Raw genomic sequence first — 24204 nt, 5'->3', positions numbered from 1 at the left:
ACATTAGCCTTATCAGTTGAAATAATGAGATGTTTCTGGAAAACATGCTCATCTCTGTTTTCAGTGTATTTCAACACTCAGCTGGGATTTGTGCCAAGAGAGAGAGGTATTGGTCATCAAACCTGTAACACAATAAAAGCTGTTTAACAAACTGATGGTTGCCCAACAAAAATTGTTACCTTTTCTAAGGCAGGAAGCTTATTATTTTAAAATTTGGCTTCTGCAATGGAATTTTGCTAAGCTTTTAAAGGTATTAACTTTATTAACCTGCAACAATCATCATTTAAAAATCATATATAAAAACTGTCACAATTGGTCAGAAACAAGGTTTCATGTTGCTCAAATTATCTCTGACAGTGGCAAGGCTTAACCTTTTGAGCCATTCTCAGCAGGCTGGTGATATAGCTCAATTAATATAACACACAATAAGTGTTGCTCTTGAAAAAAAAGCAAATTATTTTCCTATTTATAATTTTTGAAAAAGGTTTATTACAAAAATAATTTTCTTTGCTATATATTTACCTGCCATGATAATGTTAAAACATATCTAGGTTCTCCTCAAACATCAAGAGTTAAGAGTATAGCATTCCATTTTAGTTAAAACATTCCCACACAGCCAACACATTTTTTCAAGGCACTCTAAGAACTCTCAAGGACACTACAGGAAAAATGTTCATCTTGTCTACTGATCTTTTAGGCATGTGTCCCCTCAAACTTTTCTGAATTGAACGGCTATAACTGTTTCTTCTTCATTTTCCACGATAGAGTCCTTATGTTATTTTTCTTTTATTTGAAGCCACTCCTTCATTTTCAACTTGCTGAGCAGGCAGGCTTTTGGTTTCCGTGGAAACTGGATTCCTGCGGCTGTGTGTAGGCATTCTTGTTCCACTAATCTAAGAGATGAAGCAAAGAACAGAAAATGGTTTAACATGTTTACAACATATTTATATACAGTCATTATTACCACATGTATTACTTTCTTTGTGAGTGGTCCTTTATATATTTTTTAATCCCTAACCACCTGGCTGCTTCTGAATAAGCTTTAATCTCACAAAGTTTTAAAGGGCTAAATTTTCAAGATCAGGGTAGATGCAGAGAAGTGGAGGGGAAACCACTTTCTATGTTAAATTTGGAAGAGGTTGAAATGTTAAATTAGAAAATGAGGGAATTACAGGCCTTTTTAGCAACATGTCTGCCATAACAAAGCTGAAGGGCAGGCGAGAGAAATGAAAACTATGAAGGGAGGGAAAGGAAATACAAGAAGGTTAGAGCTAGTAAAGGGGGAGAAATTCCAAAATGGAAGGAGACCACAGAGGACGGAAAAAGAGAAAGAAGGGAAGTGGGGGAAGAAACTTTTTTGGGGTGCTAGTTCTGCCTTAATGTCTACTCTTGGGTGCAAGTTGCTGCTCATCCTCACTTTCTAGCTATAATTCATTGTCTAGGGAAGAGAGAGATATATTCTTAAGACACAATCCCTTGCTAATTATAGTCATTCTGAATATGAGATCTAGAAATGCTGCCATCTCCTTGGCCACTGAGAGAGCATAAAGTTTTAAAATAGGTTAATGGAGAGCCATGCCTCACAGAGGACCAAAGCTGCATAACCTGAGACCTTTCCCCCAGAACCTGTCCATATCTTCCTCTATTTTTCTTTCTAAAAATATATTTTTATTGATTTTCAGAGAGAGAGGAACATCAATGAGAGAGAAATATCATTGACTGGCTTCCTTCTGCAGGCCATGTGTCCTGCAGGACATGTGCCCCGACCAGGAATCAAACCGGGGACCTCTGGGTTCCTAGGATGATGCTCAACCACTGAGCCACACTGGCCGGGCTCTGCCTCTATTTTCCCTAGCCACCTTCTACCCTTCACATCTTGTCCAGTGAAGTGTAAACCTTGGAGTAATGGGTGATACTGGAACTCCCAACACTCTCTTATTCCTAATCCAACAGACATATTACTAGCATTGTTCCAAAGGGTTACTCGCTCACTAAGAATGAAGCAGACCCCAGCTCCTCTCACCTAATATCTTGTCCCTTTAGGGGCATTTTTAGGTTTACAATTAGATGACTAGAAAGGACAAACTTGAGTTGGGATCTGAGTCTGCTAGTGTGTCTGAATCTGATGAACTTCTGTAACATACTGATTAGAAAAGTGCTATGGCTTTTAGATTATCTAGACGACTCCCCACTGCAGCTAGTATCCTATATAATAAAAGCCCAGCGACCAAAATGGCAGGACTAGAGACCAGAATGACCGAGGGTCCTCGCCCCGGCTGCCCTGCTCCCCAGTGGGGACCCCTACCCCGATCGGGGGCGTGGTAGGCTGGCAAACCACCTACAGCCCCTTGCCCCAGCCAGCCTCACCCCCCAGGGGGACCCCAGCCCAATCCGGGGCCCCCATCAGGGCAGGCTGGCTGGCCCCCACCTGTGCACAGGGCCTCTACTCTATATAATAAAAGGATAATATACAAATTGACCCTAATAGCAGAATGACCAGAACGATCACTCAACTAGTCACTATGAGGCGCACTGACCATCTTTTGGTCCCTTTCCCTGACCAGCAGGCTCCAATCGCCTGATGATGAATGGGGAACCTGGGGTGGGTGGTGGCAGGGGACATGGGGGTTGTGGGGAGGAGTTGGGGGTGGTGGTGGTGGTGGTGGAGGCTGGCTGCAGTCAGCTGGAGAAGATGGCCCTGATCACAGGCCAGGCCTAAGGATTGTACCCGCAAACGAATTTCATGTGCCGGGCCTCTAGTTTACTATAAAAGTATACTGACCACACTATTATCTACTATATCACTGAGGAAAGCAAGCATTCTGAAATTTCCATTGTAAGACTGTGTGTGTGTGTGTGTGTGTTAATGAATGTTTATTACAGAGATTGCTGAAGGAGAAAAGAGATAGGCACAGACCCCTTGCAAAAGGACTGGAAGCAGAAGTCAGAAGTAGCACAAAAAGCAAACAGGATCCTCCTATTAAGCTTTGCTCTATGCAGAGGGAGGCTCTACTGGGGTACTCTTAGGGTTTTAGTGCCTAAGGCACTACATGAAGATGAGATGTCAATTCAAGTAGACTAGAGACTAGGGGATCACATTAGAGGCAGAAACATTTTTTATATGAGTTTTTACACCGTGAAATAGATGATTTCTGTTTCATATAGTGTCTTATTTCCCCAAGTTCCCTGAAGCTTTGGTCTTTTCCTATTGCTATTAAGGCTAGTATCCCTATCTGTGCCTACCTTGGTTAGATTAGAACGTCCAATTTCTATGGCCTAACTAGCAGGAAGTAGGGAGGAAAGTGGGGTAATTCCCACTCAATGTAGGGCTAGATTAGGGAGGTGTGTCAGAGGTCATCAAAAACTTTCCATGGGCTTAGAGAAAAAAATCAAACCAAGCATTACCTAATTTTGAGTGTACCTAATGCTAAGCTATACAACTGGGCCTTGGATAACCTCATTAAGTATTTGTCCTTCGGCTGAATGCATGAAGCAGCTTTTTTTTTAAAAAAAAAAATTTATTGATTTCAGAGAAGAAGGTAGAGAGAGATAAAACCATCAATGATGAGAGAGAATCATTGATTGGCTGACTCCCGCATGCCCCACACTAGGGATCGAGCCCACAACCCAGGCATATGCCCTGACTGGTTATCGAACCGACTTCCTGGTTCATAGGTTGACACTCAACCACTGAACCATGCCAGCCAGGCTGCATGAACCATCCTAAAAAAATACAAATGAACAAAGTGTTCAGTAGTATATATATAGTTGAATTGTTTAACTTGGCATTTATGTGGCCAAATCCTGGACATACTGAATTGTGTCAAGATATTAAAAGGAATAAGCCACTCCACAGAGAATTATTGAGAAACTAACATCAGACTTTCTAAATCAAAAGGAAATCATTATTCTAGAAATAATATAAATCCTTCAAAAATAGTTTGCAATTATTATTGTTTAGTTAAGAAAATTGTGCTTTAGGAGGTTATAAAAATCACTACTTATATTACATGTAAACTAGAAATAGCCAACCAAAATTTTAGATGAAATGACTTAAAATGCTAACAATTAACTTTCTCTAATCTTTCACTAGTAGCAACTAATTAACATTTATAGATCTTCTTGAACAAAGTTAGCTAAGAATGTGTAAGGAGTCCTCATTTCTAAAAAGATCTTCTCAAACAGTAACATTAAGAAACTGAAAAACATATAAACACCCCATTCACTAACTTATGGAAAAAAATTTCAGCTATTTTTCAAAGGACTTGAGTATATTTACTCACAAAGAAAGAAAATACAAGAATGGAAAAACATCCACAGGATAGACAAGTGATATATGTTCTGGGACACACATGTTAAAGAGAGTACAGAACTCAATGATTTTTTTTTTAATGATTTTGACTCAAAGATTTTTGGCAACACGGAAGGAAAATACACTGGGTTTTTGTTTACTGAACATTCATATTCATATTTGTAGGGGACAAAACTTTTACTAAAACTAAACTCAAATTGAAATTTCTTCCGTGATATAAAGAATGAGTGATGTAGTAAAGAGTATTTCTAGTCATGGCTTTACAGACGTTTCAGATAGAGAAAAATCATTCAACTGGTATTTCTGGGAAGGATTCTATAAAGAGAGTAACATTAATTATAATTCAATAAATACTGAGTTATACAATACTTAGCAAAACACAAAGTCTTTAACATTTCATTGTACTTTTGGAGGGGGGGTGGTCGGGGGAGGCTTAGAAAACAAACATTTATTTCTCACAGTTCTGGAGGCAGAAAAGTACAAGATCAAGGTGCTGGCAAATTCTGTTCTGGCGAGGACTTGTGTCCTGGTTTGTAGACGGCTGTCTTCTTGTTGCATCCTCATATGGCAGGGAGTGTTTTATTGTACTTTTAATAAGGCACATTGCATTCCCTAATTGCTAACACTTATTTTTATATGTTTTTATATCCTGCTTATCAATTTTTAATTGCATCATAATTTTATTGTATGTATTCTTCTGTAAATTGTCTCAAATATTTAATGAAGTAAAGCAGTATCATAAACAAAAACTACCAAAAACATAACTTTGCTTTTCATAGGAACACAAGGATTTAACTATGTGGATGTCTTACTCATGCCGTCTCCCCATCCCCCACCCGGGCAAGCTAGTAGAATTTCCTTTAGTTGATTTATAAAGCATACAAAAAAAGAGAAAGTTTCCTGACATAACAACTGAACTCAGTAGGGCATACAACTTTATCTATCCTTCTTATGGATGAAATTTTTACAATGGTATTATGATTAATATGGCAAATGTGGATATCAGGGTGAAACACTATATACTTGGTGAAATAGATTAATAATAAACAACACAATGAAACATTTATTTTAAAAAAAGATCTTACCTTTTGTTGTGTTGTGGGACCCAGTGACTTAGGTGGAAAAGTACAAGGTATTCTTCCATGATGTATATGATATGGTAACAACAGATTGGGGTCTAATGGAACCCAGGGAACTGAGAGACTGGAAGGTACAGCAGGAAGGCTGCAATGTGTTTTATGCAAATTGTATGCTGTCCTAGTAACTTTTCCATCAGAGGTCTTGTAGATCAGGAGAGAAGAATCTTCTGCTGCATGGGACAACAAGTAGGAACCCTCCTGCAAGCTAAATCCACAGAATAAAACTCAACACAGTGTGTCAATTTTAACAGCATTTTCTTAATCATGGTCTATGAGTAAAATAAAAAACAATATGGGAATAGAATATCACCTCTAAAAATACTTTTATGACCAAATAAGATTTAAGAAGTCTTTTAAACTATTTTCACATCTTTTAGGTAACTAATTTTAATTCTTATTCCAAAGTTCAAGATATGTAATTATTTTCATTTTACTGTCTTATCAGCCACTTTGTAAGTTTTCAATAATTTAATGGGAAACAAATAGTCTGCCTAATTCTCTAATCCATGGACAACACATTTATACAGAAAGACATTTCATGAATGTACATTTTTATAATTCTTATACAGAACATTTTAATTCATTCAACCAACATTGCACCTACATTGTATCTAGTAAAAGGTGAAGAGAGATACAAAAATGAATGTGACACATTCACCACACTTAGCAGTTTAAAAGAAAGTAGCAGAAACAGTCAACAGAACAATCAATACAATATGAGGTACTACGAAAATAAGAGTAACAATAACAGTTGATATATATTGAATGTTTATCATGAGTTAACTCTTGTACTGCTTATTTTATTACTAAATCCTCCACAACAAACCATCAAGGCATAATATTATTAACTCTATCTATCTATCTATCTATCTATCTATCTATCTATCTATCTAATCTAATAATAGACAAACATGGTAATTAACCATACCTCCAACACGCTTCCCATTGGCTAATCAGGGTGATATGCAAATTAACTGCCAACCAAGATGGTGGCCGGCAGCGAGGCAGCTGAAGCGAACAGGAGGCTTGCCAGTGGGGACCCCCCCCCTGATCCACGACACCCTTCAGGGCAAACCAGCCAGCCCCCACCCATGTACCAGGCCTCTACCCTATATAGTAAAAGGGTAATATTCCTCCCAGCACCGGGATCAGCGGAGCCGCGAGGACTCCCGGCCCCGGGATCAGCGGAGCCGCGAGGCCTCCTGGCCCTGGGATCAGTGGAACGGAGAGGCCTCCTGGCCCGGGATCAGCTGAGTGGAGAGGCCTCTCGGCCCGGGATGTTAATTTGCATACGCAGGCTCCAAGCAGTGGAGAGAAGACAAACAGCCCCGAAGTTGCAGAGTGGCGAGGCCTCACCTCAGCGGAGCCGCAAGGCCTCAGGGCCCCGGGATAAGCTGAGCAGAGAGGCCTCCCGGCCCCGGGATCAGTCGAGCAGAGAGGCCTCCTGGCCCCTAGATCAGCGTCATGGGGGCGGCGCTGCAACCCCCAGATAGGCCCTGCTCTGTGGGTGACAGCGGTGGCACCCCAACCCCCTGATCGACCCTGCTCTGTGTGTGACAGGGGAGAGCTCCCCAACCCCCTGATCAGCCCTGCTCTGCGTGTGACAGGGGGCAGCACCCCAACCCCCTGATCGGCCCTGCTCTGTGTATGACAGGGGGCGGCACCCCAACCCCCTGATCAACCCTGATCTGTGGGTGACAGGGGATGGCACCCAACCACCTGATGGGCCCTGCTCTGCATGACAGAGGCAGCGCCCCAACCCCCTGATTGGCTCTGCTCTGTGTGTGTCAGGGGGCGGCGACCCAACTCCCAGATGGGCCCTACTCTGTGCGTGACAAGGGGAAGCCCCCCAAACCCGATTGGCCCTGCTCTGTGTGTGTGTCAGGGGGTGGTGCCACAATCTCTGCATCGGCCCTGCCTTGAGTGTGACAGGGGGCAGTGCCCCAACCTCCCAATCCGCCTGCTCTGTGCATGACAGGGGGCGGCGCCCCAACTCCCCAATTGGCCCTGCTCTGAGCCCAACCAGGGGCTGCGGGGCAGGCACCTAGGGATTGGGCCTGCCGTCTGCCACCCGGAAGTGGGCCTAAGCCAGCAGGTCGTTATCCCACGAGGGGTCCCAGACTGTGAGAGGGCACAAGTGGGGCTGAGGGACACCCCCCTCTGCCAGTGCACAAATTTTTGTGCACGGGGCCTCTAGTCTATACATAAAAGACTTATATGCAAATTGTCCCCCGGGAGTTCAATCACTTGCTATGATGTGCGCTGACCACCATGGGGAGGCATGGAACGAAGGAAGGCCCCGGCTGGCAGCCTGGGAAGGGAGGCCTGGGCTGGCAGCTGTAAGGCCCTGATCAGCCCTGATGGCTGGCCAGGCCTAGGGACCCTACCCATGCACAAATTTCATGTACCGGGCCTCTAGTACTAGGGACCCTACACATGCACGAATTTCTTGCACCGGGTCTCTAGTACTAGAGATAAATGGGAATTAGAGATGGTAAGCAATATGCCCAAAGTTCTGAATATAAGCCTTGGATAAAAATCAGACAGTTGAACTCCACAGGCCATACCCTTAGTCATAATCTCCATTGTCACAGTAATCAGATCTGTCAAACATCAAATGTATATTTTTCCTTAGAAAGCTTTAGGGAATTCAGTGTATCAACATAAAGAGCTAGAAGAATATGATTAATATACTGTGCTTTCTTAGGATTTTACACTCTTGCAGCTCAAAAGTGCTAAGGAGAACATCAGTTTTCCCCCATAATATGTCATTAAAAATAAGAATTAATCATACTTTAGTGTTACAGATCTGCCTACAAACCTGATAAGTTACGTTTTCATTAAATTTTTAAACAGAAAAGTAATAGACCAAGGTGGCACAGAATATTCTTACCCTCTGGAGAATTTCTTTCCCAAACCATCACTTTCATATTTCCATATAAAGAAATGAATAATAGTTGATTTGGTAATAGGAATAAGTAATATTTTAAAGATTAACATTTCATCAATGAAAATCATAGCTTAACTAACTTCACTAACAATAAGGGTGGCTTTGGTTTAAAGAATTTATAAAAATGAGACAGGTGCTCCAAAGAAGAGTATCTTAAAAGTGCCACAAAAGTACAATATACACGATGAATAAAATGGCCTCCCCAAAATGCCCATGTCCTAAACCCTAGAATCTGTGAATATGTTACACTACATGGCAAAGGAGAATCAAGATGGGATTCAGGTTCCTAATCAGCCGATTTTAAAACAGTAAGATTTTCCTGGGAGTTTACCTTAGTGCGCCCATTATAATCATAAGAATCTTTATATGTAGAAAGGGAGGCAGAAGACACTCAGAGGGAGATGCGACTGTGGAAGAGGTCAGAGTGATGTGATGTGAGGAGGACTCAATTTGCCTTTGAAATTTTGAAGATGGAGGAAGAGAGGCATGAGCCAAGGAAGCAGGTGGCCTCTAGAATACACAATCAAGGAAACAGAACACACCAGAGCCTTACAGAAAAAAAGCTGCCCTGCAATGCCTTGATTTTAGCCCAGGGAGACCTGTTAGACTTCTGACTTATAGAACTGCAAGATAATAACTTCGTGTTGTTCTACAACACTAATTTTGTGGTAATTTTTTTTACATTTGCAGGAGACCTAATACACAAACTAAGATAGTGATAATAAAATTTCATAGAAACTCTAAAGACTCAACCAAAACACTACTAGATTTAATAAGTGAATTCAAGAAAGCAGCAGGATACAAAATTAACACCCAGAAATTTATGGCATTTTTGTTTTGTTAATCCTCACCTGAGTATATTTTTTCAATTGATTTTAGATAGAGTGGGAGGGAGGGAGGAAGGGAGAGAGGAGAGAGGAGAGAGGAGGAGAGATATGAGAGAGACAGTTATTGGGTGCCTTCCACATGTGCCCTGAAAACTATAGGACATTGAAAAAAGAAACAGAGAAAGGTACAAACAAGTGGCAGCATATACTGTGTTCATGGATTGAAAGAATAACACCATTAAAATGTCCATACTACCCAAAGCAGTTGACAGACACAATGCAATTCCTATTAAAATACCAATGGCATATTTCAAAGATCTAGAACAAATATTCCAAAAATTTATATGGAATCAAAAAACCTCGAATAGCCTCAGCAATCTTGAGAAAGAAGAACAAAGTTGGAGAGATCATAATACCAGATATCAAACTATACAAACAAAGCCATTGTAATCAAAACAGCCTGACACAAGAACATGCATATAGAACAATGGAATAAAGCAGAGACCCCAGAAATCAACACACAATATTATGGTCAACTAATATTTGACAAAGGAGGCAAGAGCATACAATGGAGTAAAGATAGTCTTTTCAATAAATGGTGTTGAGAAAATTGGACAGGTACATGCAAAAAAAAACCCAACAGAAAACAAAAAAAAAACTAGACCACCAACTTACACTATACATAAGAATAAACTCAAAATAGATAAAAGGCTTAAATGTAAACCATGAAGCCATAAAAATCCTAGAAGAAAACATAGGCAGTAAAACCTCAGACATCTCATGTAGCAGTAGTTTTGCAAATACATCTCCTAGGGCAAGAGAAACAAAGGAAAAAATAAACAAATAAGACAACATCAAACTAAAAGCTCTGTACAACAAAAGAAACCATCCAACAAAATGAAAATGGAACCCACTATATGAGAGAACATATTTGCAAATGACATATCTGATAAGGGGTTATTTTCCAAAATAAATAAAGAACTCATACAACTCAACACCAGGAAGGCTAACAATTCAACTTAAAAATGAGCAAAGTGAATAGACACTTCTTCAAAGAGGACAAACAGATGGCCAAGAGACATATGAAAAAATTCTCAAGGTCACTATTAATTAGAGAGATGAAAATAAAAACTATAATGATCACCAGACACTTGTCAGAATGCTACCATCAATAAATCAACAAATAACAGAGCTGGCGAGGATGTGGGGAAAAAAGAACCCTAGTACACTGCCGGTGGGAATGCAGACACTGTGGAAAACTGTGGAGTTTCCTCAAAAAATTAAAAATGGAACTGCCCTTTGATCCAGTGATCCGACTTCTGGAAATTTATCCTGAGTCCCAATATACCAATCAGAAGGAAAATATGCACCCCTATGTTTAGGGCAGCATTATTTACAATAACTAAGATCCCAAGTGCCCATCAGTAGATGAGTTATCCACTCATCTGTGGTACATTTACACCATGGAATGTAGTTAAACCTTGCTATAAGGAACTAATTCAGGCGAGGGGGTGTCTGTTAAAGCTGAAGTCTGTTATAGAATAAAGTAAGTTTTCCAAATACATATGTTAAAAATTTGACAAATTAGTTTACCGGTTTTTACTTATCCTATCTAGTTAAGAAGGGAATATGCTAATTGACCCTCATGCCATCGCAAAGATTGCAGCACACACAGCCACAAGATGGCGGTGCCCAGTCCCCTCAGTCCTGCTAGGGGATTAGGGAGGACGACCAAACAACTGAACAGCAGGCTGTGTAGGGCAACCAGGCTGGTGGGTGGCCATGCCGGATTGGAGAGGGTGCAGGCTGGGCTGAGGGGACCCCTCCCTCCTGTGCATGAATTTTGTGTACCGGGCCTCTAGTGTAGACATGTTTGTGTAATTAAAATCAAATATGTATGAAAAGTTTAGTTTCACTGAAAAGTTTTCTATATGTATTACTGTAATTTTAAATTTATATTGAATAGGTCTAGTAAATGTGTGCATTCACCAGTCACCTCTAGTGACAAAACAAATGCATACAGCTAGGGCATGGCATAGTGCACATGGGAACATCTGCTGGCAGGCATTCAATTGCTGCAGAAAGTCACGCAATGCCACAACAGAATCAATTACCTCCCGTGCTAATTGATCACATGCTAATCATTTGCCAAACATTGTTCTTGCAGATAGCTATTGATATGTAATATGTATTTACATCGGTGAAATTAATACAGTGTTTTCCCCAATATATGGCCTATATGCAAAAATTTATTAAAATAACAGTGAATTGGTAACAATAACAAAAAAACCTTTTAATTTAATTATAAGCAAATCTTATTAAAAGCATTTTAATATCATTAGGGTGTTAATTTTCACATGACATATGGACTGGAAATTTTGTCTGTTAAATCTGAAGTCCACCAAATCAAGGGTTTATGGTACTATGCAGCTGTAAAAAAGAAGGAACTCTTACCCTGTGTGACAGCATAGACCTGGGGAGTATAATGCTAAGCAAATAAGCCAATCAGAGCAAGACAAATATCACATGGTCTCACTCATATATGGAATCAAATGAACAAAATAAACTGACAAACAAAATGGGTCAAAAGGCATGGATATATGGGATAGACTGACTCAAATTATATCTCAGTAGGGAGGCGGGTGGGAGGGATGAGAGAGATTAACTAAAGAACATATATACATATATGCATAGCCCATGGACACAGACAATAGTGTGGTGAAAGCTTGGGGTGGGGTGGGGGGCTGGGTGGAGAGGAGCAAAAAGGGAGAAAATTGGGGACAACTGTAATACTCTCAACAATAAATAAATTTAAAACAATTTCATGTGTAAGCACTGTGTTTTATATGAATAACAGCATATATAAAATAAAAATCCTGCTACAGAATCACAGAATCTGAGAACTGAAAAGTACCTAGAAAATTACTGAACTCAACACCATCATTTCATAAGTAGGAGAGTTAGAACTTTGAGATTTTTGATCAGACTCTTTCTTGAATTGTTTTTTAGTTTATCTTTTGGTAAGGGCATACGGAAAGACACAAAAGTTCATGTAACAAGTTCACTTATTTAGTTTGAAAAATGATTGGGTGGAGAATCCATATTCTAATATTTTCCATGGAGCTAATGACTTTTGATCACTAGTCTATGTTGCTTCCTTACCCTGAAAATGTGAACAATATATCTATGGTAGGCTGAATAATGGTCACCCAGGATGTCCACATTCTAATCTCCAGAACTGTTAATGTTACGTTTAATGGCTTTGCAAATGTGACAAGGAAAGCAGAAATTTGAGTGATTTGCTAGATGGAGATAGGAGTCAAAGGCAAGGGATACAGGCAGCCACTAGAAGCTGAAAAGTAAGGCAAGGAAATGATTGTCCCCTCAGAGCCTCCAGAAGGAACCAGCCCTGCTGACATGAGTTTTGTCCAATGGAAGATGATTTCAGGTTTCTGACCCGCAGAACTGTAAGAGAACACACTGTGTTGTTCTAAGTTTGTGGTAATTGTATGTTACAGTGGCAATAGGAAACCAATAAAATAAGCCTTATAGAAAAATGTAAATATTATTTTTAGTTATATTTTCACAACTTCAACTTTGACACCAAAAATATAAATCTTCTGTGTTATATTTATTCCTAACAGCACATATTCAAAGTGTGTATTCTTGAATTTTCATCCAAGAAAATCAGACATATCAATGAAACTGTCCAAAAAAATACTTACCTACTTAATTTCTTTAGAATGTGTTGGAGGATATTAAACAAACTTGAAATCCTAGAAAATGGAAGAAATTCCTGTATAATTAAACAACAAAAAAAACCCCTTACTCTTAACAATTATAGATCTTTAGGAAGAGAAATGCCCTCAGAAAACAGCTAAAACACAGAATACCAAAATTTGTTTCTAATTTGATTAAAGTATAATATTTACTTATTTTTTTGTCATTTCCTGTGTTTTCTTCAAAATCACCAAGGAATGGCTTTTGTTAGAGCAGTTGTAAGGAGATCACTACTTTACATTCAAATTATAAACTTTAAAAAATGTTCAGATGTCTTTAGCAGAACCAATCTGCATAAGAGCTTGCCTTTTAGAAATGGTCCTAAATTAGATTCCAAAGAAATTGAGAGATACTTTAAATTTAGAGAAATTGAGTGATGCCAGAGAAGCCACTGACAGGGGACAGGATAAAGACAAATGAAATATAAGGTATTTCTTTATGTCTTTTCTAAACCTAAACTCATTGCCTTTCTTATTTATTTAAAAATGGTTTTCCCTGGGTGATGTGGGACAGGTGCTGAATAATGTACACAAAAACTTTACATATGTAAATGTATGTAAATATGATGTATGAAAAAGCTTTGCATAGGTTACCCCTGGAAAGAAGCAATTCTTATAATTGAAGTGGACATTTATAAGTTCAAGCAGAGAAATAAAGTTTGAAAAACTGTGTCAAGCCTCAAGGCTGGAACTATGCAACTAGTGTAAATCAGGACAATTTCTCATCCTAAGTGGTAAATCAAATATATTATCTACCAAGGCTGTCACTAGCTTAGCTGTGTGCTCCGGGGCAAGTCAGAGTCCCAGTTTCCTCACATATAAAATGGAGATAATGCTACCACCAGTCCTTCCTAGAAATTTGGGAGGTGCAAATTACATAATGCTCATAAGTTATTTCCTTTGCATTTATTATTCTGAGTAACTTCATTTCACTCTGATGTACAGAAATGCTTGGTAGAGGGGTAAACTTTTAGAAATTAGTACGTCTAAATGAGTATATACAATCCTTGAGAGCTAAGAGTCTGTGACTGTCCTTTTCTTTCCCATCCCTGAAAAGGGGTGCAATGTATGGTTCTGTGCACCTCCAAGATGATGGGCTACTCTTTGCTCCAGCCTCCGCTGTCTTACGTAGAAAGACTGGTGCCACTGGTATTATATTTAATTTGGAGATTGAGATTAATATGGATAGATCACAAATTGTGTCAGGAGAAGCCTCAATGTATAAAAGGTTTAAAAGTTTTGAAACTGAAGTATTTAAACTTGACCAGTATTTAGAAATAAAGAAAAGTTTGTGATCATATTAACAAGTTTAACAATCACTACCACAAAGTAAACTTTCTTACTTGAGTGCTGAAATTTTTTCTTTTAATTCTTCTGAGGTAATTTCTTCTAGCAAGAAAAGCTTTGAAGTAAAAGCATCGATATGACCTAAAATAAAATATAAAATTTAAAAACAATTGTAGCATTTAAAAAACTAAAAACCAAGTTATCCAGTCTCTTTAAAGATCTATTATAATAAAAGAATATGCTAATTAGACCAGATGTCCTTCCAGATGTCCTTCTGGACGACCTTCCAGATGAAGCCAGACCTGCAAGCGAAGCCCAGGTCCTGGGTGCCAGAGGGAAGCCAGTGCCAGCAGCCGGGGGAAGGAAGGCCTACTCTTGCATGAATTTTGTGCTTTGGGCCTCTATTGTTTTTATAAAACTGTAATAACTGTAAAGAATCTTTACATTCCAAAAGAGCTGTTTTAAAAATGTGCTGAATGTAGAAAAGGTTACATGTGTCAACACCAAAAACAAAGAGAGAAATAATCTCTAAGTCACAATTTATCCTATCTAATAAAAGAGTAATATGCAAATTAACTGTCACTCTGACACAAAGATGGTGGCACCCACAGCCACAAGATGGCGGCGCCCAGTCCTCTCAACACCACTGGAGTCCTCCAGTCCCGGGGGGTAGCCGCTGAGAGCAGGGCCTGCTTGGCCATCACCCACCGCAACCCGGGAGCAGCCAAGCAGCCCCCACAGACAGCGGAGAACCATGGGAAGCAGGCCTAAGCCATCAGTAGGACATCCCCTGAGGGCTGCCGGATTGGGGAGAGTGCAGGTTAGGCCGAGGGACCTCATCTCCACCCCCCATGCTGAATTTCATGCACCGGGCCTCTAGTATATATATAAAACCCTAATATTCAAATAGACCAAACAGCGGAACAGAACAACCGGTTGCTATGATGCGCGCTAACCACCAGGGGGTGTGCATGGAACATGGCAGGATGGTGGAGCAGGTGAGTGGGGGCGGTTATCAGGGCGAGCATCTAGTGGTTACTGAAAATTCTTTGCTCTTGTGTGCCACGGTCCCCCGCCTGGCGCTTGTGCCTGCTGCTGGCACCAGAGCCGCTGCTCACACCCGCTGCTGGCGCCGGCCCTGATCACCCCTCAGGGCTGCTCCACTTCCCCCTGCTCCTAAGGGGTGATCGGAGCTGGCAGCCGCCTCTCACACCCGCTGCTGCTCCACTTCTCCCTGCTCCTAAGGGGTGATCAGAGCTGGTAGCCGCCTCTCACACCCGCTGCCAGCGATATAAAACCCTAATATTCAAATAGACCAAACAGCGGAACAGAACAACCGGTTGCTATGATGTGCGCTGACCACCAGGGGGTGTGCATGGAACATGGCAGGATGGTGGAGCAGGTGAGTGGGGGCGGTCATCAGGGCGAGCATCTAGTGGTTACTGAAAATTCTTTGCTCTTGTGTGCCGCGGTCCCCCGCCTGGCGCTCGTGCCACCTCTTGCACCAGCTGCCAGCGCCGGCTGCACCCGCTGCTGGCGCTGGTCCCAATTGCTCAGCACCATCAGTGGATGCAAGCAGGGCCGGCACCACCAGCCACACCAGCTGCCGGCAGAGAGGGGACTGGGGGCCATGGTGGGAGGGGACAAGAGGGGGCATGGAGGATGGGCCAAGAAACCCCTGCTCCCCACCGCAGCCTCGCGGCCCACAGTTCCGTTCATGGTGTACAAATTCATGCACTGGGCTCCTAGTGTAAGAATAACAACTTAACCCCTTCCCCGGCAGAAACGTGTATACTCGTTTTCACAAAATGTTCTTTTTCAGTTGTCGACGAGTATACTAAGAAAATATGGTAAAAAAATATGGTTTATAGGAAGACGAGTTACAAACTGTTTTCATAACCAGCATCAAAAATACTATATAGAACCAAAATAAAAAAATTAGTCTGAAAAAGAAATGTTTTTAACAAAAAAATTGTTGGGGAAGGGGTTAAAATATTGGTGCATCTAATTGCTATAAAAGTTGAATTTTTATGGAGATTCAATTTTTAGAGAAATACTGTATTATCAAAGTAAAAGAATAAAATTTGTTTTGGACACTCTCTACACATCCCTAAGACATACTTGGTGCTTAAGATAAAAATTAAGATTATAAAAAGCCATCTTAATTATTCACAATAGCCAATATATGGAAACAACCTAAGTATCCATCAACAGAAGAATGGATAAAGATGTGATATATACACAGGAGGAAGAAGGAAATCCTGCTGTTTATGACAACGAAGATAGATACTGAGGGCATGAAGCTAAATGAAATGAGTTAGACAAAGATAAATACTGCATGGTTATCACTTGTACAGAAAATCTAAAAAAAAAAATAAGTCAAACTTTTAGAAATAGAGAGTAGAAAAGTGAGTGTTTCCCAGGGATGGGGAAACAGGGAACTAGCAAGAGGTTGGTAAAAGGGTACAACATTCAGCTATAAGATAAATAAGGTCTAAGGATCTAATGTATAAATGGTGATTATGGCCGATAACACTATTTTTTAATTAAAATGTGACAAAATAGAACTTAAATGTTCTCATTAAAAATTATAAATATAAATATGTGAGGAGATGTGTTAATTAACTATATGGGAGAAATCCTTTGACAATGTATAGGTATATCAAATCATCAAGATGTACAGTTTAAATATCTTACTATTTTGTAAATTATATTTAAATAACTTACCATTTTTGTCAATTATACCTCAGTAAAGCTGAAAAAAATCTGGCTTATTTTTAAATAAAGCACACATAAGATTTCTTATGGTTAAAAATAAAATCAAAACAGTATATTCAAAGTTTTACTTTCTTCTGAACATGGCATAAATCAATAATTCCAAAAAACAAAATGGCAAATTTTCAAGATTACACTTCTATTTTACAAAGTAATTCATAATTTCTGCAAAACAGGTGGAGATAAAACACTGAAACCCTGAAATGTACCAAGGAAGAGTGGTATAAAAGACCTGAGTTATATGTTAGATAATCACGCCAATATAAAATCCATGTTATGGCCTGGCCAGCGTGGCTCAGTGATTGAGTGTCGACCTATGAACCAGGAGGTCACGGTTCAATTCCTGGTCAGGGCACATGCCCAGGTTGTGGGCTCAATCCCCAGTGGGGAACATGCAGGAAGCAGCCAATTGATGATTCTCTCTCAACATTGATGCTACTCGCTCTCTCATTCCCTCTCCCTTCCTCTCTGAAATCAATAAAAATATATTGAAAAAAATAACAAAACAAACAACAACAATAAAAAAACGCAAAAAGACAACCTACTGAATGGGAGAACATATTTGCCAATGATACAACTGATAAGGGGTTAATATCCATAATTTATAAAAAACTCAGACAACTTAACACCAGAAAAACAAAAAACCCAATTTAAGAAGTGGACAAAAGTAAAAAGAAAATTTTACCCTTTGTGACAGTATAGATGTGTACCTGGAGAACATATGCTAAGTGAAATAAGCCAGTCAGAGAAAGATAACTATCATATAATTTCACTCATATGTGGAATTTAATGCACAAACTGAACTACCAAGAAAAACAGAGACAGACTTATAGTTAGAGAGCAATAGGGGTGAGGGGGGAGGGAAAGGAAGTGCTGCTGGGAGGCGGGTAGAGGAACTGAGCAAAAGAAAAAAAAGAGAACTCATGGACATGGATAACAGTGTGGTGATTGGGGAGGGAGATGAGTAGAGGTGAAAGAGGGCATAAAGGAAATAAATGGTGATGAAATAAAATAAATAAATACATAAATACATAAATAAAGTAAATAAATAAATAAAATGTGGGCAAAAGCCCTGAATAGATATTTCTCCGAGGAAGACGTACAGGTGACCAAAAGACATATGGAAACTTGGTCAACATCACTAATTAACAGAGAAATGTAATTCAAAACCAAAGTTTCACCAGATTCTTAAACTGCTTATTGTTTAATGAAAAGATAGATTTACAAAACAATAAAGTAGAAAGCAACAAGTCATGAGAACAGTAAAAAAAAAAAAAAAGAATGTATTGAGAGATCACAGGAAGAAAATGACTTAACAGAGGGGCAACTAGAGTTGGCTGAGATGTGTGGGATTAGGCATTCCACTGGGAGGGGACAATATCAATAATTCTTCATGTGAAGTATGTTAACTATACATGAACCCAGCCAACACAAATTAAATCCCTGACTGACTACCTGCCCCCAAAAGATGCAAAACAAAAACAAACTTAAAGAAAAACTATTTCATCAGTGTTAGAGATTTTAGCCTTGCTGGGGTAGCTCAGTGGTTGAGCATCGACCTATGAACCTGGAGGTCATAGTTCAATTTCTGGCCAGGGTACATACCCAGGTTGTGGGCTCAATCCCCAGTGTGGGATGTGCAGGAGGGAGCCAATCAATGATTCTCTCTCATCATTGATGTTTCTATCTCTCTCTCCCTCTCCCTTCCTCTCATCAATAAAAATACATTAAAAAAATATTTGAGATTTCAAAAACAATGTCATTATAATTTTAAAAACATATGCTTAAACCAATTAAAAAGTACTTTCAAAGAAGCTCATTAGAAAACACCTTTATATTTTTAGTTTTTTACACTACTGAATAAAGTATTTTAAAAATAAAATGATTCGGTTGAGATTCATGTACAACTAAATAGATATGGGATAAGAGGGAAATTAAGACATTTGAGATCATCAGTCTCACACTGCCATGTAACTCTGGAGTAGGGGATGGTGTTTTAATAGGAATGTTAACACAATCAGAAAACTGAAAACAAAAAGTATAGAATAGACATGTATAATTGAATAAAAAGTATGTACTTACAAGAGAATAAAAAAGGAGAACAAAGACTGTTATAAACTTACCAACATAAAAGGAGCTGTTGGAATGCAATAAACTTTCAGTCCACAGGCGACACAGTTCGCTTTCAGTCAGAGCTTCAGCTCCATAACAAGCTTGATACTCCACTTTTGGAAGAACATATACTGGGACTTGCTGAAATGTAAAGTTACACTCTATCAAAAAGTTCCATTAACTTACTATTAACAGCAAGTACATTTGCCTATACAGTTTTGCCACTTTCAAAATGCTTTCAAGTAATGTTATTTGATCCTTTTAAATACAGTGGGGTTCAGACAGAAAGACAGAACCCTTGTGGGTGAGAGGTGGATGAATAAGAGACCCTAACCCCCCCTCCCCCCGCTTCCCCAGATAACCCCATCCCAGTCAGTATTCCTCCCCACATGTGCCCCTTGATTTAATTTTATTGCTAAAAGCATTTTATTATACAATAATCTTTAGCAACTGGCAATCTGCATTTACTTCCGTCAGAGAATGTGACTGACAGCAGAAACCTTGAAACAAAGCCTGTGATACACAATTGCCCAAAGGTTAAAAACCAGATTCTGGAAGCAATGACTGTGAAATATCCTAGTAATTTTCAAGAGGATTTAAAAAAGGTACTAATTTTTGCCCCTTTAAAGCATTAGTCACATTATCTAAGGCTCAAGTAGTCTGAGCAGCTTGTTTTCATTCTATGAATCTATGAGCATTAATACCTACATTAACATCTGTGAATGTCATTAGCTTCATTAATATAAAAGTTTTATTCTAGATACTAACCACATGGAAAGCTATAGATTTAGAGTTTATTGGTCAGGACACTAAATAGATTAGGTACATGACTGTACCCATTACTGGTCTAAAGGAGGATATGCAAGGAAATACATGCTTGTGAAATATCATATTAGTCATGTCACTGTGCTCATGTTATCTCACTTCTGTCAAAGAAAACTCTATTGTTAATAGCAGCGTCTTCATTTCCAGCTGCAGAAGGAGAGACACATGATTTATGGAACTTACTGAGTGATATTGCTACATAGTACTTCAAAATTATACTAAGCTGTCACTATTTATATACTTGAAAATATTTCATAAATGTTTCAGAATTCCTGATTTTCACAAAGTGGCCAATCTAATGAGCTTTACACCACAGTGGTGGTAAGAACAATTCAAATCCAGTAAAATTTCTGGTAACATCAAGTTTGGAGGTTTGGTTTATATGATTATATGATAACATGAATGTTATAAAACTCTAAAGTAGTGTGTCTTAAATTTCAATGTGTACTAGGAATAAGCTGGTGATCTTATTAAATTGTAGAATCTGAGGTGTAGACTAAGGTTTTGCATTTTTAACAAGCTCTTATTCCAGGGACCAAACATGAGTAACAAGGCCCCTTGATTTAATTTTATTGCTAAAAGCATTTTATTGTATAACTAGAGGCTCAGTGTACGAAATTCGTGCACTGGTAGGGTCCCTAGTGGCTGCCAGATGCCAGCCGGGTACTCTCTCCCTTCCCCAAGCTGCCTGCCGCTCCCTTCCCCTGGCCACCTGCAACTGCACTGGCCAGGGATTCCCTCCCTTCCCCCGGCCGGCCCCGCCCGCCTGGTCGAACTCGCAGAAGAACTCCGGTCAAGGGGTCAATTTGCACACTACGCTTTTATTATATAGGACCAGAGCCTGGGTCCCTCAGCCTGGCCTGTGCTCTCTCACAGTCCAGGAACCTTTAGGGGATGTCTGATTGATGACTTAGGCCTAAGCCACAGTCTGGCCTACCTCTACAGGAGGTAACCAGTGGGCTGATCAGGGGACTGTGCCGGCCAGCAAGTGGCTGGCCCAGTCCCCCGATTGCCACTCTGCCGCCGCTGGTCGCTGCTGCCCCTGATCGCCATCCCTTCCCTCTGCCCACTGGCACCCACCTTGGCTGGCCTGGCGCCGCCCACTTGCCAGCTCAACCCCGCCACCGATGAGTCATTCTGCTGTTCGGTCAATTTGCATATTAGGCTTTTATTATACAGGATAATTCTTCAGCGATTGGCAATCTGCATTTAAAATTACTTATAGTTGCAAATAGTAGCTAGAGATAAAGAAATGAAGATCCAGGTAGCTCAGTTGATTGGAGCACCTACTTATATACCAAAATGTTGTAGGTTTGATTCCCAGTCAGGGCACACACCTAGGTTGTGAGTGTCATCCCTGGTCAGGGCATGCACGGGAAGCAATCAATTGATGTTTCTCTCTCACATCGATGTTTCTCTCTGTATCTCAAATCAACAAACATATCCTCGGGTGAGGATTAAAAAAAAGAAGGCCCAAAGGGCTAAGGCAGTTGCTCAAGGACACACAGCCAGTTTACAGCAGGGTTAGGAAAAGAACAACTGGGTGAAGAAGGCCCCTTTCTGAATCATGACTAGATAACAGAGTTAAGATTTTTTTAAAATAAGAAAATATTACTGTTTCTGAAAAGAAAGTACTTTGACACTTCAGAGGATTTTCTTTGTTAATAACTGCCATATCTGATTCTGGTTTTAAATTCTATATGTATTCTACTGCCATCTCCAGGAAGCCACAGGAAAGAAAGTCTGAATATTTTATCTTAGTATTCCAAAATTAAAGTGAAAGTTTAAGTGCAAAGTTTTCTAACTATAAAAATTAAATCTAGTATTTCCTTTCTCCCTTGATAAGTAGCTCCTATTTTCCCTAAGTGAAAGCTTCTGTTGGTTCTCTGTCTTCCAATTTTTCACATAAACCTTTTAAACTTTCACATACATTCCTAAATAGATACTTCAAAGCTATTTCCTGACACTGATCCCACTGGGTTCATTCTATTCAAGCACCTCCAATATCTTTTTTCTTCACCCTAGAATAACAATATAAATTACAAATTAATTGGATCTAAATTTTTGAATTATTTTAGAATATATCTCTTAGGAAATTTGGTTAACTGAGACAGATAATACCAAATCATTCAAAGTTACTTGGTGTGGATTTCACAACTATGGGTATAACTCAGTAAGTTCTTGCTTCATCTTGTGGTCCAAATTAGCTCTCTTTATTTCATTCCATCATTTAAGACTGGCTCCTGTTTTAAGTTCTCTAATGCGCAGTCCTATTAAGCAGCATTTTGACGGGGAAGGACAAATGATAGTGGAAATTAAAATCTCAACTATTATAACAGAACATTGAAGACCCAAAGGAAAATAAAAGAGACATGAGGTTTTTGGACTTCGGAGGTTGAAGAAACTTCTATAACATATTTTAAAGCTTTACCTAAACAAGTTGATTATTAAATAGGAAATATTAATGAGGAAGATTCTAACCTAGTTATAGTTTAAACAGTACCACTTTAAAATATCTCAAACTAGTGCCTCAACTTCCCTAAATTACTTTTCTTATCAACACCTCCCTACTTCTTCACCCCTCAAGTTTTCTCATTTATTCAGTACCTATTTATTGAGTTTCTATGGTATAAAACATGACTCTAAGGGGAACACATTTTGCTAAGGGATTTAAATGGTATGTACTAAACTATTACATACAATGACTGGTACCATATAACTATTCACTGAAAATTTTAAAATTTTACTCTGGGTTTGACACAATCAGAAATATAAGGCTATTCAGATATTCTTTGGGGCTGGACTATTTTGGATATATTTTTATGAAGGGTGGAGTCTCTCCTGTAAAGTTTTGTTTTCACATTTACAAATTTCACTTAAGTCAAATGAATGACAATGTCTTCAGAAACTAAATATATATCCAAAACATCCCTAGGCTATTCTTACTTAAGAGATACTGGCCATCAATGTTTGAGTGCTGTAAGCTGGCAGATCACTACAAAATGGTACGTATGGGTTCGTAAGGTAGAATGTGAAAGAAAAGAGATTATTTCCCAAATAAATCAAAGACACTAAGTAAGAATGAAAGATATAAAACCTCAAAAATATAATCCATAGCACTGACACTACATATATTTAAGATGTTCATGCTGTGGCCATTAAATTGATCACAGTAAAATACAGATAAAACAGGAAAATTAGCAAATAAAGTAAAAATTTTTTAATACAGAGAATATCAGTGTTCAATGTATAGTCTTTTGCCATTCCTTGATTTTCTCTTATTAAAAAAACATACAAAACTGCCCCATGCATTTAATTAAAAATCATTTGCTTTCTAAAATTTCAAGTCTGATATAGTGATGAAAACCCAATTATGAGAATTAGGAATTTAATAACTTATTCACGATCTTTCTTAAATTTAACAAAGGCTAAAGTATCATCAAGGAAAGGATCCACCCAGTCCACTGGATTCTGGTGGACAAAGTATACATCCAAATCCCGCAGTTAGCTTCAGAGTGTTTTCATGATAGCCCTAACACTGCTGCTATTAACTTAACAAGGTTGACACTTTAATTTTCTTTTCTTCAGTTATTCCTTATTATAACTGATCTATAAGGATCAATGCTGGAACATGACAATTCTTAATTCATCTTAAACGCTAGCTCCAAAGCACACTGACATTATACAGTGATCTTTGAAGATTGTTATTGGGTGGTAGGTTAGACAGCATGAGGCAGACATTAAAACTTTTAAGAAGTATACTATGGCAAATGTACACAAAAGGAAAAATTATCGTAAAAAAATTAGAGAATTCATTATTTCTTAACCAATTATAATAGAGAAGCTACTCTTTATTTACCAGAATTCTGTGATCACACACACAAATCAAACTAATCTGGAAGATAATTTCAAATATCAAATATATAAAACAGTTGAAAAGCCAATTATTCAAATTGTACCAAAAAGTTTTTTAACTGAGGCAAATCTACACTAATAAAAGAGAAAAATGGTAATTGGCGTACGACGCTACCCTTTTCATTGGCTAATCAGGGCTATATGCAAATTAACTGCCAACTCAGATGGCAGTTAACTGTCAGTGGCAGGGGGCTCTTACTCCGATCACTGTCAGTGGCAGGGGGCTTCTTCCTGCTTTTCCTTTTGCCTCCCTGCATTGTGCCTACATATGCCAATTAACCAC

At 39.1% G+C, this 24204-nt stretch overlaps 1 protein-coding gene across 4 annotated transcripts in view; it reads right to left on the bottom strand.

Annotated features, from left to right (window-relative positions):
• Positions 1-242: 242 nt before the first annotated feature.
• Positions 243-24204, bottom strand: part of ICE2 (interactor of little elongation complex ELL subunit 2) — a 61795-nt gene continuing 37833 nt past the window's right edge. For all 4 annotated transcript variants that reach the window (XM_015563007.1, XM_006762313.2, XM_015563008.1 and 1 more), the window contains 5 exons: positions 19193-19322; positions 14351-14435; positions 12954-13004; positions 5398-5656; positions 243-893 (listed from right to left, as the gene is read on the bottom strand). In XM_015563007.1, the coding sequence (XP_015418493.1) occupies positions 771-893; positions 5398-5656; positions 12954-13004; positions 14351-14435; positions 19193-19322 (648 nt within the window). In that variant the 3' untranslated portion in view covers positions 243-770. The remainder of the gene's footprint in view (positions 894-5397; positions 5657-12953; positions 13005-14350; positions 14436-19192; positions 19323-24204) is intronic.

This window comes from Myotis davidii, unplaced genomic scaffold (assembly GCF_000327345.1).
Source record: "Myotis davidii unplaced genomic scaffold, ASM32734v1 scaffold57, whole genome shotgun sequence".
Classification (NCBI taxonomy): Eukaryota; Metazoa; Chordata; class Mammalia; order Chiroptera; family Vespertilionidae; genus Myotis; species Myotis davidii.
The sequence above is the reverse complement of the archived record's forward strand: the minus strand, read 5'-3'. Positions and strand labels throughout refer to the sequence as shown.